The 11,942-nt window shown below is 35.8% G+C and overlaps 1 protein-coding gene across 1 annotated transcript; it reads right to left on the bottom strand.

Moving 5' to 3' along the window:
• Positions 1-7,813: 7,813 nt before the first annotated feature.
• On the bottom strand, positions 7,814-9,106 carry LOC131536108 (ecto-ADP-ribosyltransferase 5-like). The gene is made up of 2 exons (XM_058768843.1): positions 9,056-9,106; positions 7,814-8,978 (listed from the first exon to the last, which is right to left on the bottom strand). The coding sequence occupies exons 1-2, from the start codon at positions 9,104-9,106 to the stop codon at positions 8,250-8,252; spliced, it is 780 nt and encodes a 259-aa protein (XP_058624826.1). The 3' UTR covers positions 7,814-8,249.
• Positions 9,107-11,942: the final 2,836 nt, after the last annotated feature.

Genomic DNA, 11,942 nt, shown 5'->3' with positions numbered 1-11,942 from the left:
TGCTGTTTAACTGGTGGTTGGCAAACCAGCTGTGCATTACTGCCACCTACTGGATTCTTCTTCTTCTTATATTTTTCTGGCTGTGTAGACGCTACTGGGCATATCCCTGCCCTCCACCGGTCAAAGTTTGAACTAAATTCTTATATACAGTCCTGTATTATACAAGAACTGAAGAACTGCCTCAGAGATCAGTTTATGCTTGTCACTGTGTCCCAACAAAGAAGTAACAGAAACACTTCAACTCCAAGTCCAATAAAACATGCCCTACTGTTTCCATATTCCCACATTCACATAATCCAGAAATATGCTTTCCTACAATATACCAAAAATAATTTAACCCACAGTTCCCCAACCTCAATCTACACAATTTAACGGAGTCCCTACAGTCATTCTTGAGACATGGGACAAAACATGTCCAGCAATTGTAACTGCTATCAGGTTAAAAAAAAATATATATATATTCAATTGTAAATGTAATGGGGATTAATAACAGAATGTATTTGTAAGATTAAAATAACAAGACCGAGATCTGGAGTCAGGTTGTCAGGATGTACAGAGAAGAGAAACCTCGGGTACCCGGGAGTCAGTGATTAAAGACAAGACACAAATGTCCCGTTTAACCAGAACTCGAATTTATTGAGCCAACAGAGAGTATATATATATGAGTCATTCCACGAAACCGGTATGATTGGAGTCCCTCTTACCTTTTTAAGTGTATTTTATCTATTGGGTCACCAAAATCTATTTTTAGAATATTTTTGTATTAACTGAAATGTCTCCTTTAATAAGGTTTAAAAACATGACATACATTTTATCTATATATTAGAAATAATCTTGTTTTTTTCAGTTGACACCACCTATTTTGTCATGTCCCTTATGGCCTTCTATGAAAGTGTACTTGGGATATGAATAATAAAATTAGAAAAAAGTCCATACATTTTGCTATTCTCATAAATATCTATCTGTGCTTTTTTGCTGGTAATGTTTTTTTTTCTAAGTAAATTCATGATTATTCAATAAAATCATATTATTTAGTTCCGTACCTCAGTAACCCCTCAGCCCCGTTACCCAAATCATTCTCCCCCCATAAAAATAATGAACTGATCCTTATGTAACATCATTAACAGGGAGTGACATCATATAACTCTTCTGAACAACATTGTGAGCAGACATAGGCAAGTTACTACCTTCTTCTATAACTATAACATTATTAATATTGTGATATTGTGATTGTCAAGCTTAACGACTCAACCCCGTAACATCAAATAAAGATAGAAAACAATTACTTATGAAAACGATCTTTGTTATTTTAACAATATACATGATTTCTTAATATCATGCATACCATGTGCTCTCCTGTTATTCACTACATTTAGGGCAGGGGCCGTTTTGAGCAAAAAAATCACAACCCCGTCACACTCAACCCCGTTACTTATTTGATCATAACGGGGTTGTGAGATTGTAATGGAGTTGTGTTTTTAACACTTTGGTTCTGAAGTTATCCAGTAATTTAAATGAATTATTATATTTGTTCAAGAATCTTATACCACATGCATGTGTTGAATGTAGTAATGTTCATGTCAAAGCTATGTGTGTGTACGTGTGTTCTGCCTAGATTTTCACATCTCAGTGTTAAGTAAATTCTACAAACAATACCCCATAATGACAACGTGAACGAAGTTTGTTTGAAATATTTGTAAATTTATAAAAAATAAATATAAAACTAAAACACACACACACACGCACGCACGCACACACACACACACACACACACACTTTGCTCAATACTTTGTTGAAGCACCTCTGGCAGCAAGCCTCAAGTCTTTTTGAGTATGATGCTACAAGCTTGGCACATCTATTTTTGGACGGTTTCTGCCATTCTCCTTTGCAAGACCTCTCAAGCTCCATCAGGTTGGATGGGAAGCATCGGTTTTCAGATCTCTCCAGAGTTGTTCAGTCGGGTTCAAGTCTGGGCTCTGGCTGGGCCACTCAAGGACATTCACAGAGTAGTCCCGTAGCCACTCCTTTGTTATCTTGGCTGTGATCTTAGTGTTATTGTCCTGTTGGAAGGTGAACCTTCCGCCCAGTCTGAGATTCTGAATCATTATCATTAATGCCATCTCAATATTTTGGTGCACTGAGCTTTTCTTCTACTCTGCTGAGTCCCTCAGTCCCTGTCGCTGAAAAACAGCCCCACAGTATGAGGCTGTTTCCAGCCCACTTTACTTTTGGGATGGTACTTTGCAGGTGATGAGCAGAGCTGGTTTCCTTCAAACATGATGCTTGAAATTGAGGTTTATCAGACCAGAAAATCTTGCCTGAGGGTTCTTTAGGTGCTTTTTTGCAAATGCCAAGTGTGTTTTCATGCGTCTTCACTGAGGAGAGGATTGAGTCCTGCCACATTGTCATAAAGCCCAGATCGGTGGAGTGTTGCAGTGATGATTGTCCTTCTGTAGGTTTCTCCTATCTCCACATATGATCATGGAGGTGGAGGATGATCAGGTTCTTGGTCACCAGTCTAACCATGGCCCTTCTCCATCAGTTGCTCAGTTTGGCCAGGAGGTCAGCTCTAGGAAGAGTACTGGTTGTTTCAAACTTCTTCCATTAAGGGTAACAGAGACTACATGCTTCTGTGAACCTTCAATGCTACAGAAATTTTTGTGTACCCTTCTCCAGATCTGTGCCTCGATACAATCCTGTCTCTACAGACAATTCCTTGGACTTAATGGCTTGGTTTGTGCTCTGACATGGACTGTTACCTGTGGGACCTCATATAGACAGGTGTTTGCCTTTCCAAATCATGTCCAATCAACTCAATTTACCACAGGTGGACTCCAATCAAGTTGGAAGATCAGTGGAAACAGGATGCACCTGAGCTCTATTTTGAGTGTTATAGGAAAGGCTGTGAGTACTTATGTACATGTGATTATTTTTTTTTTAATCAATTAGCAAATATTTCCAAAAACTTCTTTCACATTATCATTATGGGGTATTGTTTTTAGAATTTTGTGGAAAATATTTTAATCCATTTTGGAACAAGTTTGTAACATAACAAAATGTGGAAGAAGTGAAGCACTGTGGATACTTTCCAGATGCACTGTACAGGGGTGTTGTATGTTGGTGGAAAACCAGAGCCTGTGTGCTTCAGCACCATCTCCATGTGGAGATCTTGAAAGAGGTGTGGGCCAGATATTGAATGCCACACAAGTTATATGTTTTATTTTGTTGACCTATTCAGTCTGCAGTCTGTTTTTTCTGCAGTCGGGTTAATAAAACTCAGTTCAATTGCAATTTATATCTGTTGTCTTTCTTGATCACATAATGAAATACAGTGTTTATAGAAAATCTCACAGTGAATTTGAGTAAAAAACAACTATTTATATGTTAAGCTGTAGTTGTCTCTTCAACCCCGTTACCCTAGTATCAACCTCGTCACACCTACATTTTTATTAATTATTTTTTTAAGTTTATGAAAAAGTAATATAATGTTTGTTGAACTCAGTCTGAAATGTTCAAAGCAATCATAAGAATACTGATTTTAGTTCAAATTCTGAAGTTAACCCACTTTTTTATCAAAAAGGATGAGGTTGCTGTCACAAAAAATTCAATTTCAGGCTTTAGTATAGCAAAAGTGTGATATTTTATGTAACTTTTATATTTGTAAATACTGAATTAGTGTGAGGGACATCTGATTAATAGGAAAATGTTGATTTCATTACAAATGCATTTTATGATCATATTCAGAGAGCTCCCATAGTGTCCATAACGGGGTTGAAGATTAATAGTGCCCATATCTTAAAATAATGACCAATAATAATAGGGATTTGATGCCTGAGATGGGAAAATATGTTTTTCAGGAAGTTAAATATGTCATTAATGCTGTGGGGTGTTCAGAATAGTAATATTTTTGGGTAAAAAATCTAAAAATGTGTAAGTCCAAATCGTACCGGTTTCATGGAATGACTCATACATACATATATATATATATAACAAAAGAAGAAGTTCTACTATTGGATAGTACAAAATCACATCATGGTCACACTACGTACAGACATCCGAATATGGAAGTAAGTTTGTTTGGATAAAGGCCAAAGTTTACATCATATATGCAAACAGCAAGCTAAGCACAACATAAGCATCCAACAGCACTGCATTTGTTCAAAGGGCACAGAGTGTTTTGCTAAAATCTCACAATGGCCACTTTAAGACAATATGATGTCTTACTGAACACTCTGGTGCAAATTTAAAAAAAAATCATATATATACAATCATTACATCATCAAAATCAACAAATTATCCAAATAATCAGTGTAACATAGAAATTCACAATTAACACAATTATCCCCTTCGATTTAATTTCATCATTATTATGTGAAATCTATGACACTTATTGTCTTCTCACTGCATCTAAAACAGTGTGTTCACAGAGAAGGGTTCAATCATTCATATGCTATAAAATGGACAAAAATGGAAAAAGACTTTGTTTTATCAAAAGTAACACTTAATAATGTCTCATATCAAAGCAAAGTTGTTTTTCAGTGACATGCATGTTTCATAAGGTTTCAAAGTTGTGTCCCCACTTTTTGTCAACACCGTCAGACATTCATTAAACTGTAATAAAATCAGGGAATATCAGGGGCAGCTGTCACTCTGAAGGACCCCCTTTAAACAATCTTCCTCTGCAGAGTACATCACTGTCAGACAGGCTCTGGTCAGTTTTACAGTTTTAGAATATTTTAAATCCTAATGTTAATATACCTCTGGTCTACTCTGGCTCGATTGCTATTCCTGAGGTAAAACACGCCCTCCTCATTACCCAATGGACAAAGAAATGTAGAAATAAATAAATGTGAAAATAAATAAATGCGTAAATAAATAAATGTGGAATTATTATTTTTTTTAAATACATAAGGAAATAAAATGATAAATATTTATTTTAGTTTTTTTAACTTTTCTTTGTACATTTATTTATATATTTATATTAGCTTTTTTACATTTCTTTGTACATTTCTTTATTTATTTATTTCTAATTATGGCAGGATTGGCATTCCATATATGGCAAGATCTTCTGTCCTAATGTACCACTCACTGATGCCCCACTATGGAGAGACCCTGAACCGCTTGTAGATCTGAGCTTACTAGACAAGCCCAAAGATGAAAACACTGGAAAAAAGGTTAATGCTATTCTAAATATACATTTTATACAACATTACAAATATTTACGGATGGATCTAAGGAATCTGTTAGTCAAAAGATTGGAATAGGTGTTTATATTCCAAAATTTAAAGTACGAAATTACCAGATGATTTATCAGTATACACTACAGAGTTAACAGCTATGATAAAAGGACTACAGTGGGTTGAACAAGTCAGACCAAATAAAGTGGCAATATGTACAGATTCGTCTTCAGCTTAAATTAAGCCACTTTTCCACCGCAGGAACTTTACCCAGGAACTAGGGACTTTGGGCCGGTACTCGTTGTACCGTTGGTACTCGGTACTCGTCACTTTTTAACTTTCTATTCATCAAAGACATGATCTCTGAAGATCATGTGACACTGAAGACTGGAGTAATGACTGCTGAAAATTCAGCTTTGTACCACAGGAATATATTATATATTTAAATATAATAAAATTGAAAACAGTTATTTTAAATTGTAATATGTCACAATTTTATTGTATTTTTTTATCCTTGGTCAGCATAAGAGACATTTTTTATAGTATAGCACATGCAAGGTCAGACAGAGACAATGTATTAATGGAAGTGTATCTATCTTTATACAGATTGAAAGGAGGAGAGTTTGAGTGGCTAAAGACTCTCCAAGGACCACAGCTGGAGAATTGCAGAAAATAGTTGAGTCTCGGGGTCAGAAAACCTTACAAAAGATTTGTCAAACAGCACCTACATCACCACATGTTGTTTGGGAGGGTTTCAAGAAAAATTCTCCTTGTTCATTCAAAAACAAACTCCAGCATATTCAGTTATCAGACACGACTGGAACTTCAAATGGGACTGGCTTCTATGGTCAGATAAAAAGTACCCCATGTACAATGAAATATACTGCTGTATTTTTGATGTTGCGGGCCTATATTTCTGCTGGAGATCCTGGACATCTTGTTTAGACACATGGCATCATGGATTCTTTCAAATACCAACAGATAAAAAAATCAATAAGTGACTGACTCTGTTAGAAATCTTATAATGGGCCATGTTTGTATCTTCCATCCGTACAATAATCCAAACACAAACTTCAAAAACAACACAAAAATGGGTCACTGAGCACAAAACCAATCTTCAGCTGGCCATTCCAGTCCTCTGACCTGAACCCTATAGAAAATGAGTGAACTGAAGAGAAGCAGCACCAACATGGAGCTGGGAATCTAAAGGGTCTGGAGTGATTCTGGATGAAGGAATGGTCTCTGATCTCTCGTCAGGTGTCTCTAACCTCATCAGGCATTATAGGAGAACATTTAGAGCTGTTAAACTGGCAAATGGAGGTTTCAAAAAGTATTGAATAAAAGGGTGCCATTAATTGTGGCCAATGTGTATTAGAGAAAAACATTTGTTTCATAATGATATTTCCCGCCATTTTAAATTCTTATTATCCAATGAAAGGTTAGATTTTTGTGAATTTTTTTAATAAAAGATCAAAAGGATTAACAATGCAGATTAATTTTCACAGCCCTCTTTGATCATATTTACCAAGGGTGCTGATATTTTTGGCCATGACTGTATATGTGGTGTATCTGAAAATGTATATCATGTACTTTTTAGGTGTGGTAAATATAGTGGTAATGCAATATTTGTGAACACAACTGCATGGGGGCATGCTTTGGTGTTGCCACCCCTCATAGACCCCATGCCACCCCTTTGCCACCCTAAAAATGATTTTTTTTAGATCCGCCCCTGCCATGCAGATATATAAGATTAGGAGGGGAGAGCTCTGTCACAATTCAAACTTTTCACTGCAGCTGTACTTTTCACAATATTGTATTATTTTTTTCACTGCTGGCATATTTAAGGAAAGGTGTAGTGAATAAGAAACCTTCAAAAGACCAACATCCCTGGTCCTCCACAGTATCAAATTTTTGCCAAGTATGTGGATACATGTTGGATATGCTATAGGGTTCTCTTGAAGTCCACGTTCATCTCCACTGTTTTGAGCGTGTTGAGCTCCAGGTTGTTAAGACTGCACCAGACAGCCATCTGCTCAGCCTTCTGTAAGCAGACTCGTCACCGTCCTGAATGAGACAGATGACTGTAGTGTCATCTGCGAACTTCAGGAGCTTGACAGAGGGGTCTTTAGAGGTGTAGTTGTTGGTGTACAGGGAGCAGAGCAGTGGGGAGAGAACACATCCCTGAGGGGCGCCAGTGTTGGTGGAGCTGCTACGCCCCTGGCAGAGCTCATTGGCATTTAAAGCAACATGAACTAGAATGGCTTTATGAAAACAGAGCTGATTTCGACAGGGTAAAGAAGGTGTTTTTTACACTACCATTGAGAAATTTTAACCAAAGTATGTTATAGACTTTTCAGTAAGACCCTAAAGAATCATATCAACTTGTGGAAAATGGGCATCCGATGACCCCTTTAAACCGAAATAGGGCAATGACATATGTAGGCCTTTTTATCTTTGAAAAAAAAAAAACTGTTGTAAACTGTTTTTGGATGTCTCAAATTTTGGGTTGAAAAGTTTTCAAACCTAATTTAAAATCTATAGAAAATTGCTTATTGTATTAAGTTTTAAAATTTTCACCACAAAAGCACTTTTTTCACTGTCATGTGCTGACAAGAATTAAAAGACTGTGTGCCCTTTGATTTTTTTAATGGATTGAAGTCCAGATGGATTTATTTATATGTGCTTCACTGTTGCAGGTGTGATTGAATCTTTACAGTCTTTGAACCCCATAGAATCCATAGAGCTTATTGATGTGATTACAATACATGCTTTTAATAATTCAGTTGCCATGACACAAGTTTAGAGAGTTACATGTGAAAATAAATCCAAAAAAAAAAAGAAAAGAAAATAATTACATTTTGGTGAAAACAGAAAATGACTAATTTCTGCCCAAAAGTGTTGTCTTCCAAAAGCAAAAAAAGGTGATTACAAACAATTACAGTAGCTAAAAATGATTTACTTAAAACATATAAAGATTGATTAGAATTCAAAATTACTCAAGCCATTACATGTTATAATTATAATGGAAGCAACTTTCATTTTGAATTAAGAAAAAAAAAAAAGTATGAAGATTTAAAGTTTGGCCCTGTCTTGTATCAGTACACAGTTCAGGTCACTTCTACTTCCAGAGCTTTCCAAAAAGAATACAGTTTCACACCAGAGACCTTCCGTATCTTTTCTTGTCTTGACATCAGTGACTATAAATTTCTCATATGGAGGAATCAGCACCTCTTTCTGTTCTGGATGCTTAGAATATTTTGTAACATCAGCCCCTTCAGCAGTTTCGATTTCAAAACAAGATTTATTTCCAAAACCTTGTGCTACTTCACGATCAAGAGAGGAGGATGTAAATGAGCCGAAACGAACCTCTGTTTTTTTATCAACCATATCAAAATCCATATTGGTACCACGAAAAGTCTTGTGTTTGTTTTTCAGCTTCTGTATTGCATTTGTTAGCAAAAAGTGAAGTGAATACCAATTGTATTTTTTCTGTTTGTAATCATCCTTACCCTTGCGAACATCATTATTTAATTTTTTATATACTTGTAGATCAATGTTAGTGTACACATGAATGGCTATTAAATTATTTAATGTCAAGGTATTTTCTGGTGTCTTGTATTTTTCTTTACCTTCTTCCCAAGCTTTTTTAAAATCAGGAGAGTTATTGATTTCCTTCTCTAGATATTCTTCCTCCACCAGACGTCCCATTGTCGGTGTACAGTCGTAATATTGGTCATCAACAGAATTCAGTGCCATATCTAATGAATATTTATGTCCTTCAACAGCAGCAATTCTGTGATCCTACAGCAACAGGAATCATAATGATCAATCATCAGTATTGGTGTCTATATTCAATATTCAAACTAGAACAAGCTCACCTGTACTGCAGCAGCTAAAATGAGAAGAAGATTTTCAATCATCAGCAGCATCTTGAATCTGTCAAATCTCTCAGATGATTCAGTAGATCTAGTGATGAAAAATAACAATTTGTGTTTTTTTAGCCAGACAGAAAAAATAAAATAAAAATCATACAAAATAAGCAATTAAACTTGTCATGTTCTCTGATGGAAGTGTTATACTGACCCATTACTTTAATCTCAAAATTACCTCTGAATATTGTCTTTTTTTCAGGTTCTATGTTTGATTTTTTCAGGAGTTCAGGAGCAACAGGAGATGATAAGTCAGAATAGTCAGTCGCTCAGCCAGACGACACCAGCAACCTTGGCAAAGCTAGCTTTTTTATACTGGTTATAATGTGTGTGCGCATGTGTTTTGGGATATCATGTGCATGATAAGAAATGACACCTCATTACAGGAGGTCGTACAATTTCCCACTGTTTTCATTCTGCAAACAGGTCACTGTAAAATAAGTGAATTAAAAAAATCCCACAATTGCCCTGTTACCACTACATAGTCCTACTATGTACTACATACTACTACCAACATCACTATATATTAACAAAAACAAATTCTTTGCATCAAAATTTACTTGGTAAATCACACACCCCAATCCTTTTTCCTAATATTAATGTTGTTTGACCATCTAGACTGAATGGTCACATTCATGCATTCCCCCATCTCAAAGGAGTTTTATAGGGTTCAGAAAAAAAGAAAAAGAAAAGAAAGAAAATCATCTGCTTGTGTGTGTGTGTGTGTGTGTCTGTCCCTCAACCATTCTAAAACCTCAACTTTCACAGAAGTTTTAGCGTAATGTCATGTATTCTAAGTTATACTTGTAGAATAATCAGAAATAAATTTAGGAAAATAAAGCAAGTTACCATTTTTTCATCTAACATTTTTATGGGTTGTAAATAGAAAGAGATTACTGGTTCTGATCTTCACATTTCCTTAAAGCTCATTTGTATCCTCCTCTCTTATCTGACACTTACAACAAAAGTCACCTGTGCAGTGGCATATGACGAGCTGCAGATATACAGTTATCTTAAGAATATTTGAATACTGCTCTTAATACAGACATGGGATAAACATATCACTTTATGTTGTAAAAAAAAAAAAAAAGTACAGATAGGTGTGCAATTTATTGCAGTCTCTGGTGGTAGAGTAAAAAAAAACTGAACAAACATTAATTCAGTGCATTTCTTAAATTTAAGTGCATCAATTGAATTAACTTTTTATAACCTTAAATTTGATCTCTAAAAGCTATTTATTTAAAAATTTAAATCAAACCTCACTCTTTGTACTGTGATAAAGATAACAGTGTATCTCTAACTGTAATTCAAATGCTTGTTTCTAAAACTCTTTGGGATTCCCTCTCAGAATGTGACTATTAAGAAGATTAAAGATTGCATATTTCAATTCTGTAATCAGACATAACATCTGACATACAATATATTTGCAGCTCTGGGTTGAGTTTCCCAAAAGCATCGTAAGCTCAAGTACATCGTACACCCATTGAAACCAATGGAGCTACGATCAATTTAGGCTTACGATGCTTTTGAGAAACGTAGCCCTGCACATTTCAGGTCACTTATTTCCCTACAGGTGTCAGATAAGAGAGGAGGATACAAATGAACATTGATGAACATCCTTATCTTTTACAACTGTTGAATCACAATCATTTAATTTATATTTACATGTCACGCTACAATGGGAGTGCCAGGATAATAATAAAGGAAAGATGCTGCTGGGCAACAGGGCCCAAAGCTTTTTACTTTTACTTTTTATTTATTATTTATTATGTTTTTAATGTGTAGATGTGTATATGTTTCGGCTAGTTTGTGATGCATTAAAAAAGTGAGATGTGCAGTGCAGCCCAGGCCAGAGACCCAGTCCACCTACACGGCACACTTACCCTGTATAAGTAATATATATATTAGAAAGAAAGAAAGAAGGATGTTACTTCCGAAAGTTTGTTGCGAGTACACCACATTGGTCCTCTTAGCAGCATGAAAAACGAAACTTTTATTCAAATTCTGAATGGAGAATTGGCTATATCAAAGGCTGCGTCCGAAACCGCCTACTTCTCTACTATATAGTAGGGGAAAAGCAGTATGCTAGCGAATAAGTATGTCCGAAACCTCAGTATTCATAAAAGAGTAGGTGCCCAGCTAACAATTTTTGGTTCCCAGAACGTTCTCAAAAACGTTCCCTTTTGGGTAGCCAGGAAAGTTTTCTTAACGTAAATAGAACGTTCTCTTTAGGTTAGGGGAACGTCCGGGAACCTTCTGGGAATGTTCCCATAACCTAAAGGGAACGTTCTATTTACGTTACTAGAAGGTTCCCAGAACGTTCTCCAAACCTCTTTACTCTGATACCACTGCTGTCAGTAATCATCCAGCACTCCCGTCCCGAGTAGAGTATAAGCGGCATGGAAGAAGGACAGATGGACCTCAATAATCAGTACTACAAATCATGTCTTGTTTCAAACTATTGTTTAATGATTAAAGATAATCAGAACACATTTAACCATCATAAGGAGCATTAAATGAAAATTGAATTATCCGTTAGTAAGATTTCTTTATTATAACTACCATGTCCCAGCAACCTGATTTAACCTGTCACACACCATTATGTCTCCTTATATACCTGCCTGTTTTCTTGCTCAGAAGTTTTATGATGTCCGTACTAACTCAGACAGTCGGCCAGACTTGAAAAGAAGCCATTCAAAGCTACACCTTTATACTCTGTAATTTAAGGTAATTTTGGCCTTGTAAAATTAAAAAAATCCCTTGTTGATTGTCTTATGTAATTTTTATTGGTACCCTTTATCTATTCAGGGGACGTTCTCTAAAAGACTACCTGTCT

This window comes from Onychostoma macrolepis, chromosome 03, assembly GCF_012432095.1.
Source record: "Onychostoma macrolepis isolate SWU-2019 chromosome 03, ASM1243209v1, whole genome shotgun sequence".
Lineage (NCBI taxonomy): Eukaryota > Metazoa > Chordata > Actinopteri > Cypriniformes > Cyprinidae > Onychostoma > Onychostoma macrolepis.
The sequence above is the reverse complement of the archived record's forward strand: the minus strand, read 5'-3'. Positions and strand labels throughout refer to the sequence as shown.

What these genes read in the sequence shown, in the direction of transcription:
- LOC131536108 (XM_058768843.1), bottom strand. Translation starts at nt 9,106, where the DNA reads ATGCTGCTGATGATTGAAAATCTTCTTCTCATTTTAGCTGCTGCAGTA. An exon ending in TTTTAGCTGCTGCAGTACAG is followed by an intron (nt 8,979 to 9,055) that starts GTGAGCTTGTTC and finishes CTGTTGCTGTAG; the next exon opens with GATCACAGAATTGCTGCTGT.